The sequence below is a fragment of the Notechis scutatus genome, chromosome 4, assembly GCF_049901735.1.
Source record: "Notechis scutatus isolate UNSWTSFEM ecotype Mainland chromosome 4, rNotScu1.2, whole genome shotgun sequence".
In the NCBI taxonomy this organism is placed as follows: Eukaryota; Metazoa; Chordata; class Lepidosauria; order Squamata; family Elapidae; genus Notechis; species Notechis scutatus.
In genome coordinates this window covers 112804531-112828981 of record NC_142012.1, presented here as the reverse complement: position 1 = coordinate 112828981, position 24451 = coordinate 112804531, and the positions used below count along the sequence as shown (strand labels likewise).

The following is a 24451-nucleotide window of genomic DNA, read 5'->3' as shown; positions in this document are numbered from 1 at the left end:
TTATGATAAAATCAGTTATATTTCTTATAAATTGTTACAGTAAATAGACATCTCATTTACAGGTGCACTGAAGGAGAAAGTCCATGAAGAAAAGGCTGCATATATTTCTCATATATATTTCTGACTGGATTTTTATTTATATTATGCATCTTATTTCAGCAGAGATATTTGGTTTTAGACATGCTATATACCTGGGAATATCAACAACTTATTATTGTGATAAAATTTTAAGAAGCATTAACACTTCAATTTGAAAACCTAAATGTTGAAACTGAAATTCTGCTTCAGCTGCTACTATAAGTTGCTTATAAAGAGAGATTGTAGAGTCAGTAGCAGCTAATGCTGGCCTACAGATGTTTTTCAGAATAAAAATTGCATGAAGTATAAATTATTGGCTAGTAATTTCATATATTAAAAGTGCTTCATTTCCCCTAAAGTTATTTTGTCATTCTAAAGTCAGATGGCTAAATATATTTTAAAAAATCAAGTAACTGTATTAAAATAACATCAAAAGAATGATTTCAACCTATTTTTAAAATACGTATGAAAACGAAATAAAAACTGTTGAAGGTCAGCTGAGAATACAAAACAACAATTCATAGATTCTCAGCTTTCTGCAATCCTTTGCTTTCATCCTTTACAAGTGTATCTTACATGTGTATAAACAACAATGAAGAAAACACAAATTATAGATTAATGGCCTTGGCTAAGCCAGATGGATGCTTAAAAAGGTGTAAAAACAATAGCTTCACCTTTAAGCTTTCAGGATAAACACAAGAAACTCTTTATAATATGAAGTTCTGTTTAACTATAGAGATTCTTAACATACAATATGAAGTTCTATTTAACTATTATGACAAATAAATTCATGCACTAGGTAAATTTCCAGTTACTGCAATGTAGTCAGGTACGAAAAAACATCTTGCAATTATAAATTTAAGTACTTAAGAATTTGTTAACTAATGATTAAGGCTTCTTACCCTACAGAAATAAGAATTAAAAGTTACATTAAACCACAAAAAGTTTACGTTAAATTATAGCCTCCATCAACACTAGCAGGGCAAACTTCTGTGTATAACCTAGCACTGACTATGCTACCTAATAGTTAATGAAATCCTACAAGTAACAACCAAGCTCAGAAAGCAGCAAGTACACTATAAGAAAAATGCTGTAATCCTGACGTTTAAATAATTTTTTTCTTTTACCATTACTCATAACAAGTGGGCACAGAACAAGATAATAAAGATTGCATCAGGATTTTAAATCTCTCTCTTTCCCTCCCCCTCTTTCTCCCTTTCTCCCTTTCTCTCTCTTTCCCTCCCTCCCCTCTCATTCTCCCTTTCTTTCTCTTTCTGCCTTTCTCCCTCTTTTTCTCTTTCCTCCTTTCTTTCTCCCTTTTTCCCTCCCTCTCTCTTTCTCCCTTTCTCTTTCCCTCTCTCCCTTTCTCCCTCTTTTTTCTCTCTCTCTTTTCCTGCCTCCCTCTCTTTCTCCCTCTTTCTTTCTTTCTTTCTTTCTCCCTATGTCTCTTTCTTTGTCTTTCTCCCTCTTTCTCTTTTCTCTCTTTCCCCCTTCTTTCTCTCTCCCTCTTTCTCTCTTTCTTTCTCCCTCTTTCTCTCTTTCCCTCCCCCTTTCTCCCTCTCTTTCTCCCTCTTTCTCTTTCCCTCTCCTCCCACTCTCTTTCTCCTTTTCTTTCTCCCGTTCTTTCTCTTTCTCCCTCTCTCCCCCTTTCTCTTTCTCTCTTTCTTTCTGCCTTTCTCCCTCTTTTTCTCTCTCTTTCTCCCTCTTTCTTTCTCTCTCTCCCTCTTTCTGCCTTTTTTCCTCTTTCTTTTTCTCTCTCTCCCCCCCTCTGTCCCCGGGGGCAGGGGTGGGGGGAAAGGAACCTCTGAACTGGTGCTAGGTGGTAAGAATCTGATGTCTAGAGGCCAATGAGCCACATGTTGAAGACCAGATGGCTGACGGGGAGGTGGGGCAACAGGGGTGATACTGGAGGCGGATGGACTGATGTACGTGGGAGTTCTCTGGCCTGCGAATGGTGGGGGTGAAGGGAAAGTAACCTCTGAACTAGTGTTACCTCCTGCCTCCGCGCATCGAGGAGGTCGAGCAGCTGTCAGTGATGCCGTCAGGTGAAGATGTTGCGAGGAGGAGGCTCGACCCCTCCCCTCAGGAGCTTCTCGCCAGAAGCACTCACACGCAAAGCACTCACCGCCCCTCTGGCACCCGCCAAGCCTCTTCCTTCCCACTGGGCATGTGAATGCTTCTGGTGAGGAGGAAGAGGGGGGATCAAGTCTCCCCCTCACAACATCTTCACCTGAGGGCATTGCTGGCAGCTTCCTGCACCTCAGGAGGTCCATGCTCTTCCCACTGCTGCTTGGCCTCCTCGATGCACTGAGGCAGGAGGCAGCAGCCATGACACGGGTTTGCTAGGGAGACTGCAGGATTGCCCCACCTCCCCGCCAGCCATCTGGTCTTCAGCACATGGCTCGTCGGCCTCCGGACATCAGATTCCCACCACCTAGTACCATTTCAGAGGTTCCTTCCCCACCACCCCCACCCCCTTGCAGCCCAGGGAACACCCAGGAAGGGCTCCAATGCCGCAATCTCCCATGCGCTACCCTCCCTTTCCGCGTGAATCAGTCCATCCACTGCCAGTATCACCCCGTTGCAGACACGGGGGTGCTGCGGCCCACCAAAATTTTCTCAGGGACCACCAGTGGGCTGTGGTCCACCGGTTGGTGACCACTTGTCTAGACTACAGTTTGGTGAAAGAAATCTGAGTACAAAGCAGGAATGGGGGTAGTGTTTCATAAGTGACTCTCCCTAGTTTTCTGGCATATAAAAGTGGAGGAAGGAGGAAGCAGTTTCAGACTTGCAGGATTCTGTTATATAACTTTACGATAAAGGTAATACTAATAATCTTGGGTTTGGTTCCTGGTCTGGACTACCTTAAAGGCTTAAATCAATCTTGTCGGACTGAAAGCTGTAAGAAGAAAAACCACCACGAAAATGTGATATTAACAAGGGGATTTCCACAATGAGGTCCAATTGCAAGAAAAACTCATTCAGCAAAGGCTAAATTTGGCACACGAGTTTTCTTATTTTGTTGCTCAACAGATCCCCTGCCAGAAATTGTGGCAATCTAACCAATGTCAACATTGATATCTGAAGAAACTGACAGCACTTATAGCAAAGAACAAAGATAATTGAAGACAGCTGTACTGTAGTAGAATATGCTACCAAAGAAATATATATTTCAAGTAGTCCTTGACTTACAAGCATTCATTTAGTGACCATTTGAAGTTACAATGGCACTGAAAAAAAGTGACATGTCCATTTTTTACACTTATGACCACTACAGGATCCTCACAGTCACAGATCAAAATTTGGACGCTTGGTAAATGACATGTATTTATTATGATGGTTGCAATGTCCTGGGGTCTAGTGATCGCCTTTTGTGACCTTCTGATCAGCAGAGTTAATGGGAAAGCCAGATTTGCTTAACAACCAGATTACTAATTTAACAACTGCAATGATTCACTTAACAACTCTGGTAAGAAAAATTGTAAAGAAAGGGACTCACTTAACAATTATCATGCTTAGCAACCAAAATTTTGGGCTCAATTGTGGTCATAAGCTGAAGAGTACCTGTGTACCTCTGGCTCAGAAAATTCTTGTATTTAACTAAATACTCAATTACATTGCAATTTTCCCCAACAACCAACAGCTATAATCTGGCATTTTAATCCTATTAAAAAATTAAATTCTTGACAGGCTACTTAATGTTAAGATACTTTTCATTTTTATCATTTTCCGACAAATGATTCAGCAATTTATTGCTATATTAAAAAAATGAATCATCTCAAACTTTAGACTTACGCATCAGGCTGAAAATGTGCTTTTCTGCAACATGTTCCGTAAACAGTTTTATAAGATCATTTCTTAAATCGCGGTTAAGCTTGGTTTCTATGTAAAATTTATTCTGAGGAAAAAAAATAAAATCTTTTTAAATGACAGCAATATCAAAGTACTGTTACAGACTACTTTTCTGCTTTGCATTTCTCATAATCCAAATCATTTGTTTGTGTAGAAAAAACAAACAAACAATACAGTGAGTCCAGTTAGAAAGAAAAAAAGTTGAAAGCAAACTCTAAGTTCATTTGCTATGCCAGCCTGACCTTTATAATTATAATATTCATCAATGCTACAGAGGGAATAGAGCTTAAAAATATTGGGATACAAAGTAGTGGGAGTGGAAGCCGTACACTGAGTGTGGATATATCTGCTACTGAACTTAAGAGACCCAATATGTCCATCAAATGCACAGGATATGAACTTATGAGGAACCAGACTGTTGAGGGCAATATGCTGACACTGTAAACCACTTAGAGAGGGCTGTAAAGCACTGTGAAGCGGTATATAAGTCTAAGTGCTATTGCTATTAAACAGGAAGAACTGTAAGTCTTAATGCAGGAAGATAAACATGTTTATGTAGACCTTAACTGGTAGGACAAATTTATGAGTAAAATGAATGGTCCATCCTATATTGTAGGTTATTGAGGTAAAATGAACCCAGCCATTTTCTCCCAATATGAATGTTAGACTGGATCCTAACTTCATTATCAACTCTTCAAATCAATCCATCATTGTATAAAGGCAGAAGCCTGCATATTCAAGAGCTCGAGCAGTATAAGGATTCTCCTCCTCCTCCTCCTCCTCTTCCTCCTCTCTAAAGAGACTGACAGACCAGGATTATTTATTTGGTTGTAGTCTAACCCCCTGCTTAAATGGGAGACTTTGTCCAACCTCTTCTTGAAAACCTCCAGTGAAGGAGCACCCACAACTTCTGGAGGAAAATCTAAAGTCTAAGCTGGATCTTTCTTTAATAATCCTACAGCTATTAATTTTTGTCCAGCCCTTCAGGTGCTTTGGAGAATAGGGGGATCCCCTCTTCTCTGGGACAGCCCCTCAAGTATTGGTATCTTACCACCCCAAGTCCTTCTCTTTGTTAGACTAGACAAACCTAGTTCCTGCAACTTTACAAATCTGTTGCTTACCTTTTAAAAAACTGTTTTTATTATCTTTTATTGTATTAAGGCCCTAAGTTCCCAATAATTTGTAACAATTAAAATTCTGATGGAATGTTACTTTATTGGCGGAAGCATATAAACTAAGCCACATAGTTCAAAAGCAACCTTTTCTTTCTAGCTATTTTATTTTTGTTTAGCACAGGAATCACACATGGTGTGTGAAGCAATTGTTTAATGCCAATCTAAAAACAAGTATAGAAGGCAGTCAATTCTTTCTCAAGACTCGTCTCCTGCTGATCTGCTGTGTCTTAATATCATACCTCTACAAAAGAGCACAATTAAATGCAGCTCAACAGATGTCAAGACACAAGGAGCACCACAGCTTCTAAATGAAGATAAATAAACGTTGAACCTTTTCACCACTTCTTGTATCTCCTAGTCAACAAGCAGACTGGTGAAGAATGAAACAAAAGGCTGATATTTCTAACCCCCTAAAGCTATTCAAGGTTGCTATTAAAAGTAAGTGTTTTATGATACTTTTTGATCCTTTGTACTATATAGAACAGCTGAATCATACTCAAATTCCACATATTTTTGTAAAGAGTTGTTTTGGGGAGTCTTCAGTTAGAAAATTTCCAGGGAAAAAATGCAATTGCTATAATTTTTTTAAGGAAATGGGTACAATAAACTAGTTTCTCCCTTTGTCAGAAATGAGAAGTGAGACCTGCAACTAAATGTGATTTTACACAGCTGCTAAATGTTCCAGACTGCTATTTCATTTCTATCTAATTTTCCATATTCTCCATAATTAATCAACATGCTATAGGGAATAAAAATTACTAAGACAGGATACCCAAGGTTCTATTATGACACATATTATTGATCTAAGGGAACCAGGATTTTTTAATGTTAAAAAATGGGATATATGCTAAGGCCTTCCATGATGGGTCCAGGACTCTTGGAGTGGCAGGGGGGAGGGAAAAGGTGGGCATGCCATTCTGAGTTCTTCTAGATATGCTGGGACAGGGAGAAGACTTTCAGGAGTGGGGGAGGGGAGAAGGAGGAGACCCCTCTGTGACTTGGCCTAGCCAGCTACTGGGCCTGTGGCATGGTTTCTGTGTGTTGATTGGCACTGGGCCTCCCAAGGCCTCCCCCACCCGCAGGTACCTTGCATGTTTGCTTAACCCCCTAGGTGATCAATTAACAAACACAATCGGGAGAGCAGGCATTATTTATTTATTTATTTTATTTATTTATTTGATTTGCCAATTGTTTACAAGATAATAAGTATAAGTGTATACATAGTTGTGAATACATGAAATGGGTACATATAAGAAAAATAAAAGAATAAGAGAAACAATAGGACAGGGACGGAGGCACGATGGTGCGCTTATGCACGCCCCTACAGACCTCTTAGGAAAGGGTGAGGTCAATAGTAGACAGTCTAAGGTTAAAGTTTTTGGGGTTTGGGGAAGAGACTATAGAGTCGGGTAGAGTATTCCAGACATTATGGTCAGTGAGTGAGGCAGTCATATGAGTGTCTTGCTTAATAACACAGTGATTAACTACCAAAATTCTGTGTTCTATTGTGGTTGTAAGATGAGGATTATCTATAATGCAAGAAGCAGAGTTTATTGGAGGCTAATTTCTTGTAGTGCCTTAACAGTGCAAAGTGGATTTTAACTGAGATTAAGAACAGCCACATTTCCATCCTAAGAAAGAGCATGGAGGTATCTTGAGAGATGCATCAAATGCCATAAATGCAACACAAAGTTGTTTGTTTTAATATCCTTAGTATATTTTTCAATTAGGGCCTTTAGAGTAAATAATATTTATATTATGACCTGTCTAAGTAGGCAAGAGCAGAATAACAGGCAGGCATATCATTCTGTCTTCACACTGCAATCCTCTTTATTCTTCTGTTAGTCATAGAAGAAAAATCTAGGGCTTCTTCCATAGCAGAGTCTTGAAAAGCCACTCCCAAAGCAGACACTTATGAAGTTCTGGATTTCTGGATTAATACATTTGTATCATTATGGCATGATTTTGTAAAAGTTACTGCAAACATCTTACTTGTGGTCTAATGAAGTTTCAAATATCAAAAGCCCTTGAGAATCTAGAAAATAATTTGTCTGACAATTTAGAAACTTTCCTCGCCCCCTTGCTGCTTTTTTCAGATCTTGTAATCACCAGATATTGAATATTTCCAACCTATACACTACTACCTATGTGGGGCCATAGATTCAAACACAGGAAAGGAAGGGGGGAGTGGAACCACAAATGATGCTTGAAGGTTCATGTGATGTTACAAAGATGGAAAGTTAGCAACATTTCAGTGTTATCCTAGCCTATTTCTGAAATCACATTTTAAAATCTCAACATAACACAAAGTTCTTTTAAATCCTTGAACCAATAGAAGAATGTCTTGTTCTGTCTGGCAGCATTTCTTTTCATGAAATGATCAAGCATTAACTCTGAACATCAAAACATCTCTGTTTTGCATTAAAGGGACAGAAATTAGGGCCACCATTGTTATACATTTTAACAACATGCAGACATTTCTATGCTGACCTGAAAACACAGGAAGGGTAATCTGGGCACAGATTATTTTCCAAGTAACCTAACTCCCAATCAAATACTTTGAATGAACTCAAAAATGCATTGTGCACAATTAATGTAGACATTTCTTTTCTCTGGCCTTAATATCCATCTCAGAATGCTTACGCTGGATCTAACAAGAATAACTCTATGAACGAAATATGACACAGATTTGCCCATTGGGCTTGAAACAATCCTACTGTATTCAATAACTCCCCTCCTGCTAGAACTCCAGGGATGAGCAACATTGTAGTGATTAGCTAAATCAACTTATTATTTTTAAACAGCACACTGAAGAATGTGCTGAGAAGACTGAGAATGGATTTTTACTTGTGCTGGTTCTGCCGCCTTTGCTCAAATCACTAATCCCATTATTTCATCACTTTTCCCTCAGGCACAAAAAGCCTCTTCTCAGCTGCCATTCATCGCACTTCTGACACTCAGAATGGCCTCTGCTAATCTCACTACAACAATCAGACTTATATCAATGTAATTCATCTTTAAGTATCTACCCTTAAACTGTAGAAGGACTTTAAAGGTCAATAGTGGCAATTTAATTGGGCCGGAAGGCTATGAACCAATTGTCAAAGCCACAGCTTATAGGATCCAATAGTATTTTGAATTGACATCTAAAGTCCCCATCCATTGCTCTTCAGTAGTATAACAAGGCACTTATCTGATCCTAGATAGGTAACCATCCTAAGGAAGTGAAACTGTATTAACAAAACTGTACCAACGCCCAGAACAAGTTGGTCATGTTTCTAGAGAGATCAATTATTTGCCAACACCACAGTTTCATGGTTAGACTGAGTTTCATATTGTTCCTCAGTCTGCCTACTAGTTAATCTTGGGAATGATACTTTTCATTATCTGAAAACAAAAACTAAACCTTTATGGCATCATACTGATGGTATTTTACTATAAATACCACATGCCTACAATTTAAGTGGACAAATGAAATCTCTCAGCACATAAACCATATGGAGGGCAGTAATCTCCTAACTACAACTTTTGAGATTGGCCAACAAAGTATGAAAGTATCCTTCATAGTAGAATTTATTTATTTAAGAGCATTTATGTGGCCATCCAACTCACTCCCCAGCTTGACCACCATGCTACAAAGCTGCAGGTTTTCCATGCCTGCTTGAGGAACTATTCTCATTTGATCTTCCTACATTTCTTCCTCGGGAAGACTTCCTTTTCTCTAATACTTTCTTGATACAATATGTTAATCAACTAGTGACCTTCTAGGTTTTTATTGTGATTTTCTTGAGCTGAAAGACACATAATAATTTCTGTTACTAGAAAATAAACTCAGCCATATGAAGTTTTAATGCCACATTCATTTCAATCCTACCCCCAATGTATTTCTACAGATTTTGCACTAGGAGCAGCATGTACATGTAAATGCTTACATATGCATACATTTTTGCCTTGCCCAATGGCAACTTTATCTGATCTTCTAAAGATCTAAACCACACACACAAACTAGAGAAACAGGCATGTAATATACAATGACACAAAACTGATTTCTCTGGTGTAAATCAACCTGAATGAGACTAATGGATTACTAAAATGAAGTTACTCTGCAGAAGACTAGATTATTTCAACAAGTTTTGGGAAGCTACATAAGGAATAACCATGGCGATTTCTTGTCACAGCTACAAATGTGTCCTAGGGCCATCACCTTCCAAATAAATGGAAACTAGTATTAATCATTTAGGGGGTGGGGAGGAAAGAACTGAAATAGAGGAAATTAGGAAAACTGATGGATCATCAATCTCTTTCTTGACTTACAATAAATATTACATGAGAATCTAGTTGCTGATTTGGATAACTAGTAATAATGAACACCTAGGTACTTCTTTTCACAAGTTATTTGTAATAACTTACCATATATATGAAAAGAGGCACAATGCTCTGTAATGCTCCCATATACTGCCCAAGTGCTATGTTAAATCTTTCAATGTAGAGATCTGGAGGACTGACCTGCAAAAGAAAAAAAGAAAATAGAAGGGAACCTTACATTTTGGTATAACCGGGTTAAGTTTGAAGATTTAAAGAAAAAACCCTAATGTGAAAGATTAAAAATTATTTAAAATAAACACTTTACCATTATAGATGGTCCTCTAGTTAAGTGGCCCTCAACCTTTTGGAAACCAGGGACCGGTTCCAAAGGTTTTTCCGTGGGCTGGAGGTTTTGCATGCTGTCTGCATCCCACAGATGGGGCTTCACTTATTTGCATGGATTGGTTGCTGGCATGTCGCGGATCAGTGCCAGTTCATGGACTGGGAATTGGGGGCCCCTGCTCTGCTTACAAGCACAATTTGGACCAGAAGAGCTGTTTTTAAGAAAGTGGTTGTAAAATGTGATTCATGTGACCATATTGCTTAGCAAGGACAACCTAGGCAGTACTGGTTGTTGTTGTAATAACAGATGCGTAGGTTGTTAATCGGGAAGTGGAGAGAATCCTGGATAAAGAGTATGAGGGGCATACATGGGGTGGGGGAAGACCCAGTGTAGACCACATACAAGTTAGGACAGCGGGGTGCTGCAGTAATGTGTGAGCTCAAAAAATCCAGGGAAAGAGGGTGCAGGGTGTGTGCCAGTGCAGGGAGGCTGCAGAAAGGGTGCACGGGATGCGCACAGATTTGTTGAACAAATGATCATAACTCAGGACTATCTGTAATGTTTCCTCTACCCACCAACGCTGCCACTCCTCTGCAAATGTCAAGAAAGAATCACTTTGACAGTCCATTGTATATTAAGAGTATGTATACTAATAATAAGTTCTTTCTTCTTGGGTATTCAAAAAGACACTATCTAAGAAAGAAAAAGATCTCAACCCGGAGGGAGGGGAACAAAATCCAGAACTGAAATATTCATTTTCAACCCAATGATGTCTACGTGTCCTCACTGTCCACAAATGCCAAGGCTTGGGTGGCAAGTAGATAAAAATGATGGAATGTAATATTTCTGAGAAAGGTTGTTGCCCCCTCCATCTAGCTTTATGTTATATATACTGATCCTCTGTAGAAGTCTCAATGCACCCTTTTAGATGGAGCTTAAGAATCCCAATCTAATATGTCTAATACTATGCCCAATGAAATTCCAGAGCTATAAACAAGGCTGAGAAGTAAAAAATATATCTGAGGAGACATTTTCTGTACCATTGCAAAGAAAACATCATGGAGATTATTAGGACTTTAGCTTGATATAAAGGGGACTTACTGTTCTTATTGATTTAATATACTTTTCAAATATATTAAATAAATGAAGTTTAACACGTATAACTATTTAAATGATAACATCTTATTGCATACAAGTATCTGCTTTTCTGTTTTATAGTTGACTATATTTTCTCTTAATAATAGCTCTGTTTTTCCTTGTTTGTCATATTATCCAGCAGAAGAATCTAATAAATACACATGGATTTGCTTTCATTTTCTCACAGCCATTTCAGTTATTGCTCATAGCTACAAACAACAGAACAAATAAAGATTTCTAGCAGCAAACTGATTCTTGGGCTTTAGTGATGTGGGTATATGTATAATGATTATCCTTTAAGAGCCGAATGCAACAAAATTTCATTTTAATGTATGCTGATTAATGTACATTTAAACTGACAATAGAGTTCTATTCTATCCTGTACCAACACTAGTCTTACCCTTTTGCACAAAAGCAATTATTAACTACCACAGGACTGCCAACAGATACTTCTTTTCTGTTACATCAAAGGGAACAACAATAACTCAATCACTGTGGCACATAAATGATTAGAATAATGGGTTTATATGTTCAACTCTCTCAGGCAATTTAGTAGAAAGCACAGTTCAAAACTAAACAACCAACATGTCTGCCTAGCTCTGGAAGTACCACATCAAGTCTGAAAGCTTATATAGGGTCTATGGCACTGTTGCATTTCTAATCAGAAGTTATTATTTGAACATAGCTGGTAAACTCATATAGGGCTGTGGCCTTAGAATTACAGACTGTGCTACATAATGCATTCAAGGTTTTTTACAATAGAACACGGAAAAGAGATTGCTAGTTTTACTCTATTTGCCAAGCACTCAGAAAGAACAAAAGCCTTCAATGATCCATAGCAAAATGAAATCAAAGTTACCCTGCCTAGATCCCAATTTTTTACCCTTAATATAATCAAATATATGCATTTATTCCACAAATTTGCCTAACACAAACATCTATCCCCATTTTGCAGCCTAATTTGCTTTGTTTAAAATTCACAGTAACAATACTGATTACAGTAACCTCAAAACATAAGACACAACAATGGCTATAAGTAAATTGCAGAGTTGATTAGGCTAATTATGACATAATGATGTTAATGATAATGTTAATTCTATCATCAAAAAGGAAGACAGCATAACATAATGAATGACAAACGATCCTATTTATTTTGGGAAATCCTTCAATCACCATTTCTGGGTTTGAACCTCCTAAGAAACTGATTTCAAGGATTTCCTTATTCCCCTTGAAAATTTGGTTTGGCAGAGGGAAGCAAAGCAGCAGAGAAGGAAAATGGAGTATATAAGCATTCACCTCTTTACCCATCTAATAAAACTTAAATTTAAATCAGATCAGGATCATAATTGGGCTTTATTAGTAATCAGGAACTTAACAAGACTCAACAAGTTAAAATATTCACTTCTGATTAAAATAACTCTGTGTTCATCTAAAACAATCAATTCAATCTTGTGAATTACGGAAAATGGAGAGAAACATGGCAATTTAATGTTATCCAAATAAATAACCGTATATCAAATTTCTCCTTTAATAAAGAAAAGGTTTGCAAGAATTAAAATAGAAGAGGTAGTGAAAACTTTATTAATTTATTAAAAGTTTCATATTTTAACACAAATCATAGATATTCCAAGGATTTGGCTTTAATCTTTCAACAAATCTTGGCTTTTTAAAACAGTTTTGCTCTGAGTGGCCCAGGCTGTTCAGAGTATTCCAATTGAAATTTTGCATGGCTCTTTTCAATTTGTCTTAATTTTTCATGCTAGCCAGTCAGCACAGATTGACTGGTTCCACATATAACTGGCTGATGCCGGGTAAGGTGAAATGGGCAAGAGGAATATTAGGAAAAAACAGTTATCATTAAGCACTTGGCTCAGAGATAAAGAGCTACAATTAAAATCTATTCTGCTAATGTTTCCAAACAGATACATGACTGGTTGCAGCCATCTGCCTGCTTGGCTAGCTAAGTTACTCTTGTTTTTAAAATTCTTTGTCACTGAAAATAGCAAGTGCTATTAAGGCTGCTGAGGTTTAACTTATAAAGTGAACAGCACGGCTTGTTCTCCTCAACTACTGAACTTTTACACTGTGTGTTCTTGTGTCTTGTTAAATTGCAATTGTATTTAAAGCAGCAAAAATGTTTGCTTTGCCTTATTGCTCCTAATATGCAAATATAGGTAGGCTTGTATTGACTAAAGCACTGGGCAATCCACTGCTAAATGACAGAGTTGTTAAATGAAATGTTATGTGACCACACTGATTTATAATGTCAACGCTGATTGTGAATGGTAAGTGCACCACCTGTGGTCATTAAGCATGATGTCCCATAACCACGACCTGCAACTTCCTGTCAGCTTCCCCACTGACTTTGCTTGTTGGAAGTCAGCTGCGAAGGTTGCAAATGGTAATCATATGATCATGGGATGCTGTAATTATTATAACATTCAGTTGCCAAGGATCTGAATTGCAATTACATGACCATGGGGACACTATGATGGCTGCAATTTTGAGGACCAGTTTTAACTCCCCTTTCTCAGTAGCTATTGTAACTCTAACCACATGCTGAACAAGTGATTGGTAAGCAAGGACTATCTGTACCGTTGTGCACTATACACTTTGATGGTGGACAGAGCTTGGGGAAATAGTTTTATTTGTATTACTATTATTCATTTGCAGCATTTTTAAAACTACAGAACAGAGGCAAGACAGATCTTTAGTATAGAGAATACACACTTTACTGCTCTTTTGATGGACTTACTTGGATAACTAATGAACAAAAAAACAAACAAACAAAAAACAGCATGCAAGCCACAAGGCAGTTGTAGTTTGATCTTGTTTAGTGGCACAATGAGGAAATAATTTATTACTTGCTAATCAACTTACAAAAAAATAGCCAAGAAGGTAACTTTTTTTTTTCCAAAAAAAATGTAAACAATGGAGCCATCTGAAGTTTTGTTTTATTGGAACAGAGCCAACATGTAATATTTCAATAATTGGAACTATTTTGTTCTGAATTTGAAGTAATACACATATATTTACACCAAGACAAATTCCTTGTGTGTCCAATCACACTTTGTCAATAAAGTATTCTATTCTATTCTATTCTATTCTATTCTATTCTATTCTATTCTATTCTATTCTATTCTATAAATTTTGATTGGTAATAACACCACTAGCATTGATGATACTACTTATTTGGATAATGAAATGCCTGTTCACAAACAATCACCTCAGAGAGTACTAAGGACTTCACAGTTCAACCTTGACCTATGTATATTATCTTCTAAAGTGTCCTATTTTTGGCTCTATGATGAAAGAGAAAAATTCCTTGTACTGAATTTGACTTCTGGGAACAAAGTGTCCATACTGTTTTGACAACAGGTTTGAAGTAATTTGCCACTGCTATCTTCCAAGGTGTCTCTTTTAGCTTTCCTATTTAGTCTATTGTCACAGGATTTCCTAGTGGTCTCCTACCCAAGTATTAATCAGGATTAAGTCTATTAGATGTTTTTGATACCAACTAAGATTGGTTATGACTTTTATGCTTACATAAAGTAAAACAAAAAATTGAAACAAATCATTACAACTTTGGTGATGAAAAGTCACCAAAGTAACTATATTAATAATGAAATAATTTGTTTTCATTTGGCTTTAAAGTCACATATACTTTGAAGAAAAATGTTGATTACATACAGTATGTTTCAATACTGCCCAGCTCCAAAATTCCTATTTTCATTTTTTCTTACAAAAAAAGTTTTAAAGAGAAAAACATACAATTTAGTTATTCTGAAAACAAAAATGAAGAAAAAAAAATGAAAATCCTTCATTTCATTGTCTGCATCTGTGATACTGCTCCTACATGCAAAGCAAAGGTGGCATTCAGCAGGTTCTGACCAGTTCTGGTGAACCACTAGCAGAAAGTTTGAGTAGTTTGGAAAACCAGCAAATACCACCTCTGACTAGAGATTTTACAGTATCCTTCCCTTGCCACGCCCACCAAGCCACGCCCACAGAACTGGTAGTTAAAAAAAAATTGAATTCCACCACTGATTCAAAGGAATAAAAACAATGTAATATCACCGTTACTTAATATCCAATGTATCAATGAGCATTAATATATTTAACCAGAGGGGCAACGAGATCCTAAATACTGTATCTAACTCTCCAAAAATGAACAATTATAAAATTTCACTGGTACGCTTCTCAATTACAATGAGGAAACAACATTAGAGAAGCTTTTGCAAGTAGTGAACCTTGTCAGAAAATACAAATTGTACCATTTGCCAAGGTAATCATTGAACATTCCAAAATATAGTGATGAAAATCTCACAATACTTGTATACTTGATTAGAGGTTCACATAAAGAGAGAAATATCGACATTTTCCTTATTATATAGTGTCACAATGGAATTGATTCAATTTTTTTTTTTTCTTTATTTTCCACCAAGCCATTCAGTGTTGCATCTCTCTTTATTGTTCTACTACAAAAATCTGTCCTTCTGGAAATTTCAATCTCACTTATTACAGAATATATCCAGTTTATCCGAGACTTCTTTTCAGACATATAGAATACACTTCAATACAGAAATTGAGATTTCTAGAAACTAATTCACACACACACACACACACACACACACACACGTGTGTGTGTGTGTGCGTGTGTGTGAATTAGGGATATATATATATATGTTTTCTTAAGTTTTCACGGGTATTTATATGTATGGTATTCAGCTTTGTTCGGGTATTTTCCCACATCATTATAGTTGTGCTTTTAAAGTTGTAGCAATGTTTCGGCAGAATCTCATCTGCCATCATCAGGCTTGTAAAGACTGAACATGTCAATATCACCAGAGAAACAGAAGAGAAAGGTAGGATGACATACCAAAGGCTCAGTTATAGCCCTATGAGCATCCTATGCTTAGAGCCCAAAGGATTATCACAGAACCAACCCACACACCCATTTCATGGTCTGTTTCTGTTGCTCCCCTCTGGGAGAAGGTTTTGAAGCATTTCTAGCAGGATTACCAGATTCTGTAACAGCTTTATTCCCTGTGCCATCTGTCTGGTAAATTCGCAAGATTGTTTTCCTCGCCATGTATGTGTATGCAACTGAACTAGATTGTGTTGTTTCTCTGTGTCATATAATATATGTGGGTATATGCATAATTTTGTATTTAGTTATTTATTTATTTTGTCATGTTTATGTGGTGTATATTGGAGGTGATGACCCTTTTGAGAGCTGTATGCAACAAAATTTCATTTTAATGTATGCCGATTACTGTACATTCAAAGTGACAATAAAGTTATTCTATTCTGTGCTATTCAACCTATTTGTGATTACTTGGATGAAACATGAAAAATATGATAATCAAATCTACAAATAAGACAAAGATGGCAAAGACCTCTCCTGGAAAGGAGTAGAACTTTATTATCGCCAGGCTCTCTCCCAGCCCTAGCGTTACACATTTCTTTAACTTCTACATATAATATCTACACAATTTTGAAAGAAGACACTGCTAACTTTCATTTACAACCAATATAACACAGTATTACTTATGAACTCTTCTACTTTTTTATGGAGGCAATTATACAACAGGCTACCATCTATCCTTATAGCCTTAATTTTTTTAAAAAAATGCATACTTCATAACAAATTAAGTGTAAATATTTGAATTCGTACTTAGATATATCTTGCAGTTATTCCATGGTACATAAAAAAGTAAGGAATGTCCTAGCTGCTGTTTATTGTGATATATATATAGGCAATAAAGGACAAGAAAGAAACGAAGTAAAACATCAGTATAGGCCTACGGTATGTTTTAGGGGACTTGTAAATCTACACAATGATATTTGATGCATAGGAACAGTTAAAAAGTTTCTCTTGTGTTTTTTATTCTTTAAGCTGGATGGTTTAATATTTGCGGGGGGGATATATTAATTTGGCAGGGAAAGTATTCTGCTGCCACCTGCAGCACAATTGCATAACAGAAATTTTATCTCCTAGATTCTGACCCAACCTATTTCATCAAATGCTGCCTTGGATTAAAAGTCAGACTATTAAATTGGTACTTTAAACATCTTGAGGCAGTGTGTGGGGGGGAGAGAGAGATTTAGGATACTTGAAAAGACAGCTATTGCTGTGTTAGATTACTAGTTAATTTGTTCTAATATTATGTAATGTCAATACAGCCTATAAAAATAGCTTTTATATGTATCTCAAAAGATAACTGTTTAAAAATAAGAGCTTAACAGTTCCTATAAGGATTCCATATTATTTCTGAATAATTCAGGAAAAGCAACCTTAACACAAATACGTTCTCCACTGTAGTACTTCAAGATCATATTACCAACAGCAAAAGTTTGAATTTCAGAAGGTCGTTATTGTTTTAGGATAAGAATAGAAGTGAGAGGCATCTGGAAGACAAATCACTCATCCTCACTCCTTAAAAGCTTGTTGCCAGGAATAGGCAAAAATCATAGTTTTTCAGACCATTGGATGGTTTTATAGATAGCGTAGGTTTAGGAGAGTTTGGTTCACAGTAATTTCTCCTTTCATTTCCATACTGATCACACCCACCATCACTCTTCAAATGGTTGGAAAAGTTTTATCCTCTAATTATAATGGATTCCTAAAAGCTCAAGAGGTTGAATTGTAGACCCCGGACCCTCAAACCTTATCTGTCACTGCAAAAATCAGGCAAAACTCTCTTCTAGGTTCCACACTGACACACATCTAAACTGGATCAGTTGGTGAACAGCTAGAGATGGCTTTATAGCAATATTCAAAAATAAAAAATCATTACCTAAACCAAAAGGATGTTTCTTAAGTCAGGGGAGTATTAAAAAGAGACTCAGGATGACAGGACTACCAGGTGTATAAGAGGAAAGAGGGAAGAAGCACAATCAAACTAGCAGACTCTGTTACTATAGCCTATCTCAATAAAGCATAATTCTACTTTTTCCTATGCAGTCTATTTCCTGATCTCACCTATCTCAAAGGGCTGAGCATTGCAGCTACAGACACAGACTGCCCAGACCTGTTTAGGCCTTCCCTCCTTTGTCAGCAGCACCTTACAATAATTTTGATAATGCATTATAACAACAGTAAAATAACCATTCTCATGCCACTTAGATACTGTTCAGTATCTAGAAAATTAGTTCCTCCCTTTATATAATGGCATGAGCTTACAAAATTGAGGGAAGCAAAATTGCTGGAGAAAAGTCTAATTAAAAAAGAAAAGAAAAAGTTCAAACCAAAATAGAAATTTGCAAAACAGGATCAACTAAAATATCACTTAGCATCCTATTTGAAGTCTTTTTCCACACAATTATTACCCAGCCTTTACATAATGAGAGATGAAATACACTTTTCACTCTAAAGCAGAACACCCAAAGAAGTGCACAATGAATTCAGACGCATAATAAAAAATGTGGAAACTAACAGCTGTTAAACACTTGCACTAATTATGATCCTAATTTCCTCAAACTGAAGATCATATTGCAATGGAAAAGTTATTCTACTACAGAAGAGTTTATTAGCTCTTCAAAAGCAAATAGTGGGTATCTGCGTACAAAAATCAGTATTTAGTGTTCAACTGAGTCATTCAGGAAACTCCCCAAAAATCTGATATTAGTCTTTAAAAGTGCATAATCATGTAAGTTTCCCATTGTTATTTTTTTATTTGACAATATCTATAAACTGTTTCTGTTAAAGTATTAAAAGTATAGTCAAATTATTTTTAAAAGCTAATATAATTCTTATGTAAAAAAAAAAAAAACCACCCCCCAGGCAGAGAGTTGAGTTTTTTTGTTTGTCTTGTTTGTTTGTGACTTGTTTTTATTTGACAATATTTTCTCTGCTTCAAAAAAGTATCTTAAAAACAGATACTTTTTCTGATTATGCAATGATTTTTAAGGATTAACCTAATTAGTAATTAAAATGTATGCCCTTATTTTATAAGAAATATTTTATACCTCTTCTTGATTCTTTAATCAGGTTCTACCTGTAAGATCTATGGTTACTAAAGAGTTTGGTTAATAAACTGAAAAATGCATTGAGTTTTCCAGCATAAAAGAATACATAATTTTTACACATAAAAGAATAGCATATTTTATCAATGGTGTTGTGGTAGATGGAAATTCATTTCATGAATCAGTTGCTTCTTCCCACATACATAAGTGAGCACTGTTGTTGTAAAGAAAACAGCAGGAGGAAGGAATATTAAATATGTTCACTGCCTTTAGTTATTTATAAAAATAATAAAGGCTAGATATAAATAAATACGGGCACAGTCAGATATAGATAGGAGGGAAGAATATTTCCCTAAAATGCTAGGTTAATCAGGCAACACTTCTATAATGGTAATTTCATTGTTCAATCTCAGAACAACAAAGGAATGCATCCTTATGTTGCCAAATGAATGTAGAACAGACCAGTATCCCACAGGTGTGATCCTTTATTAGTTTTCCTGGAACATATTGATCTAGAAGTTGTTCAGCTCTGGAAGTATACATGAGAAGGGAACCTAGTATAATATGATGGATTGTAGTGAAGCAGCAGTTTCTCAAGAAGGAGCACATTCCAGAAAGGGGGCCATAGGCCAGAGCTACATAGAAAACAAAAAGTGTGTGTGGGGGGGAGAATAAGGATAGCCACTCCCTACAATCTCCCAGGGCATAGGGAGTTAAGGATTTAATCTGCAAGATTCTGTCTATTGTGCGTAAGCAAATAAAGAAGTGAACTCTGGCTGAATTTCTATTCATTGTCCTTAGGGTTAGCTGGACAGTAAGTTTTTCAGGATATGAAGTGTTTCAGTGCCCAGGTGTAGAAAATGACCAGACTGAGCTTCAAGGTGGCGGGGCCAAATGCACCATCAATTTGGAGTTGCTTGGCTCTCACAAGAGACGTAAGTCCAGCCATTCTTGAATTCTGCTGTTCTTATCAAGTGCCAATTTCCCTTGATAGTTAGTAAATCAGATTTTTGGGTATAGGTAGCAGGTAATGAACTTGGCAGTGCTTTGAACTAAACTCTTGTACCTGGTTATTTGCTCCTGACATCAGGTAAGATTTAACCTCAAAACAACAATTTGAAGGCTGGATTATATTTAAAACCCTGACTTTTGCATATTATCAGCAATATTCTGTTTTGCTGCAGGATGGAATATAGTTACCTCAAGAAGTGCATTACCAAAATCCCTTTATTTTTCTCCACCAAAATAAAAGAACCACCTACTAATCAGACCAGAGTTTAACAACTTTGAAACTACAAATGTATATGCTTGCAGGTCAGCCAAATAATACACACTTTTAATTGACAATGTTGTAATTAAGTTATGAGTGGTAATGAGATGTTTTTTAAATTACCTATTGCAAAATCACATGCAAAGTATAACTTAAAGAAGTTTGGGAAAGGGTTGCTTATTCTCAAAAAGGGAAGATCTTTATTCCATAGGAATATTCAGCTACAGGAAAAGATGCTAGAGGATAACTAGACATTCAGCTCAACAAACCAACATTGCTGCTTTTAACAATGGCTACTACCTAGTACTCTAGCAACTATAAGCCAAAGCCATTAACTGCAATACAATCGAACACAACTTGGCAAGTTTAAGATTTGTGGACTCTCAACTCCCAGAATTCCTGAGCTAACATGACTGGAGGAAGAATTCTGGGAGTTGAAGTCCACACGTCTTAAAGTTGCCAAGTTTGAAGACCCCTGATCCAACAGGTCAGTGTATAATTTCAGAATAGCAAGCATCTCCCCCAAAACTTGAATGTGGCTCCTACCAACCTTCAAAAGTTGTTTCCATATTATAATTTTTAAGATGTCAGAAGTAAGTGCACATTTGAGAATAATCATATTAGCAAGCAATAAGCAAAATATTTCAAATTTGAAACATTTGTTTCAGCTTTTGGATGTTTTAAATCTGAAGCATTATCTGCACTATTAACGCTAGTGATATTTAATTTTAATAAACATTAGTTCTATATATTGAAATAAAGTTTAGTTTTCGGTACTTCTTTTTTAATTTCATCTAAAAGAATATAAATGAAAAAAAAGTTTATGTAAAAACAAGGGGAAAAAATGTCTATAGTACTTTCTGAAGGAGAGGTCTTGGTGCACGCTAAAGATGAAGTGTGACTTCTAATCCAAAACATCTGTGTGCTGTGCTGTGTTGTATCTGTTTCAGGGAGGAAGAGCCCAGTGGTGGGATTCAAAAAAATTTACTACCAGGTCTGTGGGCACGGCAGGGGAAGGATACTGTAAAATCTCCATTCCCACTCCACTCCTGGGGAAGGATACTGTAAAATCCCCATTGTCTCCCCACCCCACTAACCTGCTTTCCAGCTCAATTCTCCTATGCAGGGCAACAAAAGAAGACCCAGCCGGTCATCTGGGACTCGGGAGGCAGAGACTAGATGGGGGCGGGGTTAGTCAGAGGTGGTATTCCGAACTACTCAAAATTTCCGCTACCGGTTCTCCAGAACTGGTCAGAACCTGCTGAATACCACCTCTGGAAGAGCCACCTATAAATGCAACACTGGTGTTTTCTTTCAATAAAGGAAGTGTAAGAAGAAAGTTATAGTATTCAGTTAGTTACACATCTCTTCAGGGAGCTCCTATCAGTAGCAACAGTAGAAAGCAGTAGACTTTTTCTCAAGGTCCCATTTACTGACAAATCTCAAGAGTTTGAAGATGAAGCTACATTCTTCACACATATTAATATCTGACTACAATTAAAGCATAGCTAAATACAAATATGAAATTGTATTTTTTCTGATATTAAAGACTGAACTAAATATTGACAAGACTAATTTATTTCCATTTATTCCTGTCAGTAAATTGCTCATTTTATAATGTCATGCTGGCTAATTGTTAATAAACAACAAATCTATATAAAGGCAGGTCAGTATTAAAATCAGGTTCTCAATTTAAAAAAATCCCAATGCCTGTGATTAAAAAACAAGTCTCTTGAATTGATCAGTAAAAATCCTAGTTTTGTAAAATTAGGAGGTTCTTTCTTTAAATTGACAAGCTAATAAAAATTAACAGCATATTTTGATTAACCTAATGATATACAAATGAATGTACAATATAAAAAAAGTTGCTTGAACACTGATAAAGTTTTCCAACCCAAACTTCTGCAAGAAGATTAAAGGCTAATTTAAGCTAGCTAAAAATAATAAATACATACTGGCATGCATCCACTACATGTTTTTCTAGGGACAAAGTGATCAAAATTGGTCACATTCATTTGAGCAATTATCTTAGATTTTGTTCACTGCTGTGGCTGATCTCAAAGTACTAAACAGAGTTAAACCTGGTTAATACTTAAATGGGAGGTCACCAAGAAATATCACAGTAACAGGCTAGTCCAGGAAGCTGAAAGAGTATCTCAGGAGACAATTGACAAATCTAATAGAAAATACCAAGAAAATTATATGAACATGCTTCTCAAATTATTAGGAATCAGATTCAACTAGAGAGAGTTTTTTCTTATTCACACCTATGTGAATATCACTATGTATATTAATTCAACTTTGGCATCATGATCTCTTTTGAAATACATGAGTTCACGTGGACAGTAATACCTGAATTCCTTAGACAAGAATTACTCACAACTAATGTGTTACAAATCAGGTCAATCAAGTTCTGTACAGGAAACAATTATGGTAGCAATAACTTCAACAGATCACTGGCATTTTCCTGAGATAACATTCCAGGAAAATGAAATTGTGCAGCTTCTTACCTGCAGCTCCTTTGAGACTCTCTCTAAGTGGTTAGTTATCTTTTTTATTAGGTCACTATACATCTGTTCCGAATGCTGCTGGCACACACATTTATATACACAGCTGCAGAGATAAATACAGGAACAATGATAAATTGACAATATAAAGCTTGTAGCAATTTATTTTAAATACAGGTAGTGCTCGAGTTATGACCACAATGGAGCCCAAAATTTATGTTGTTAAGAGGAAACATTTGTAAAGTTATGTTTGTCCCATTTTATGACTTTTCTTGCCACAATTGTTAAAGTTAGTTACACGGTTGTTAAGTGAATCTGGATTCCCCATTGAATTTGCTTGTCAGAAGGTCGCAAAAGGGGATCATATGATCTTGGGACACTGCAACCATCGTAAATATGAACCAGTTGCCAAGCATCTGAATTTTGATCAACCTAATGATCAACCACGGGGATGGCTGCAACAGTGGTAAGTGTGAAAAATGGTCATAAGTTACTTTTTCAGTGCTGCTGTAACTTTGAACCGTCACTAAATGAATGGTTATGGTTATAAGTTGAGGACTACCTGTATAAGATTTTAAATATACATTTATAACATTATAAAGCCATTAACTAACATGTTTGTGGAAGCAAATCTGTATTTGTCACAGAGAATTCCACAAGATCTAAAAGCTCAAGGTTATCTCACATGTAATGATTCCTTGTTTAAAATCTAGCAATATCTTATTTCTAAGAAAATTGTTTAGGTAACTCATCTTATTATTATGATATATAACCAAACATGCCATTTAATTCCGTTATTGATGCTTTTTTGAATGTATATATTTTAAGCATTCATAATAATACAACATTCTAAACCAGGGATCTCCAATTTAAGGCTTGTGGACTTCCAGAATTCCTCAGTCAGCAAAGTGGAGGTGGTTCACAAGCCTTAAATCTGCCAAGATTGGAGACCTCTGTTCTAAACATTTTCAGGGACAAAACAGAATTAAGAAAAGAAATATTTTCAATATTTCACAACAAGCCTGAATTTCAGTTTAGTTAGCCACCTTTTCATCCCACTGAAATCAACAGGACTAGTCACTTATAATTAGGTCAACTTCAATTGTTTTCAATGTGGCTAAAATATTATTAATGGCAACTGAACTTAGCATTTTTAACTATTACATAAAGCAGAGAATAAATTCTTCGCATTTAGTATTTCTAAGAATATAACTCTGAACCAGGGCTGTCAAACTCCTGGCCCACGAGCCAGATGCATCATGTGTGCTCACCACGCTGCCGGTTTAGCAAAGGGGGGAGAAGTCCCGATAAATCATGTGATGATGCCGTGACAATGTGAGTTTTATACCCCTGCTCTAAACCATACAACTATGTATTAATATAGAGTTCTGGATGCACAACCCTAGAACTACACTATACTGTCGCCTTACTTCCACCCCTAAGGACACCAAAATAGAAATAGTTCAGTTTTGATCACTGATTTCTATGGCATAAACATACCTGCCCATCTAAATTATGAATTGGTCGAAATATCATTAAAATCACAGTTAAAAACAGGGTCTCTTTCTTGAAGAAGAAAATACCACAGATGACTTTGATTAGAATCAAAGCACATACAGGTATCTTTGCATTAAGAGAGAACCTATACATTCTTCTTTATCAATACATTAAGTTTTTCATTTGATTAGTGAAACTCCAAGGTTGTTTTCAGCTGCAGTTTGAAAACATGCGAGTCTCGCACATTTTATTTTACAAAGAAATGCAAACATTTTCTATTATGTGAAGATGCTTTTCTAACATAGAAACAAGTAAATTC

General features: G+C 36.4%; 1 protein-coding gene across 1 annotated transcript in view; it reads right to left on the bottom strand.

The window, feature by feature from the left end:
* CACUL1 (CDK2 associated cullin domain 1) overlaps positions 1–24451 on the bottom strand; it is a 34756-nt gene that overhangs the window by 6508 nt on the left and 3797 nt on the right. Inside the window, exons 3-5 of the mRNA XM_026670059.2 lie at positions 22639–22741; positions 9516–9611; positions 3874–3976 (exon numbers count right to left, since the gene is read on the bottom strand). Coding sequence (XP_026525844.1) covers positions 3874–3976; positions 9516–9611; positions 22639–22741 — 302 coding nt within the window. The remainder of the gene's footprint in view (positions 1–3873; positions 3977–9515; positions 9612–22638; positions 22742–24451) is intronic.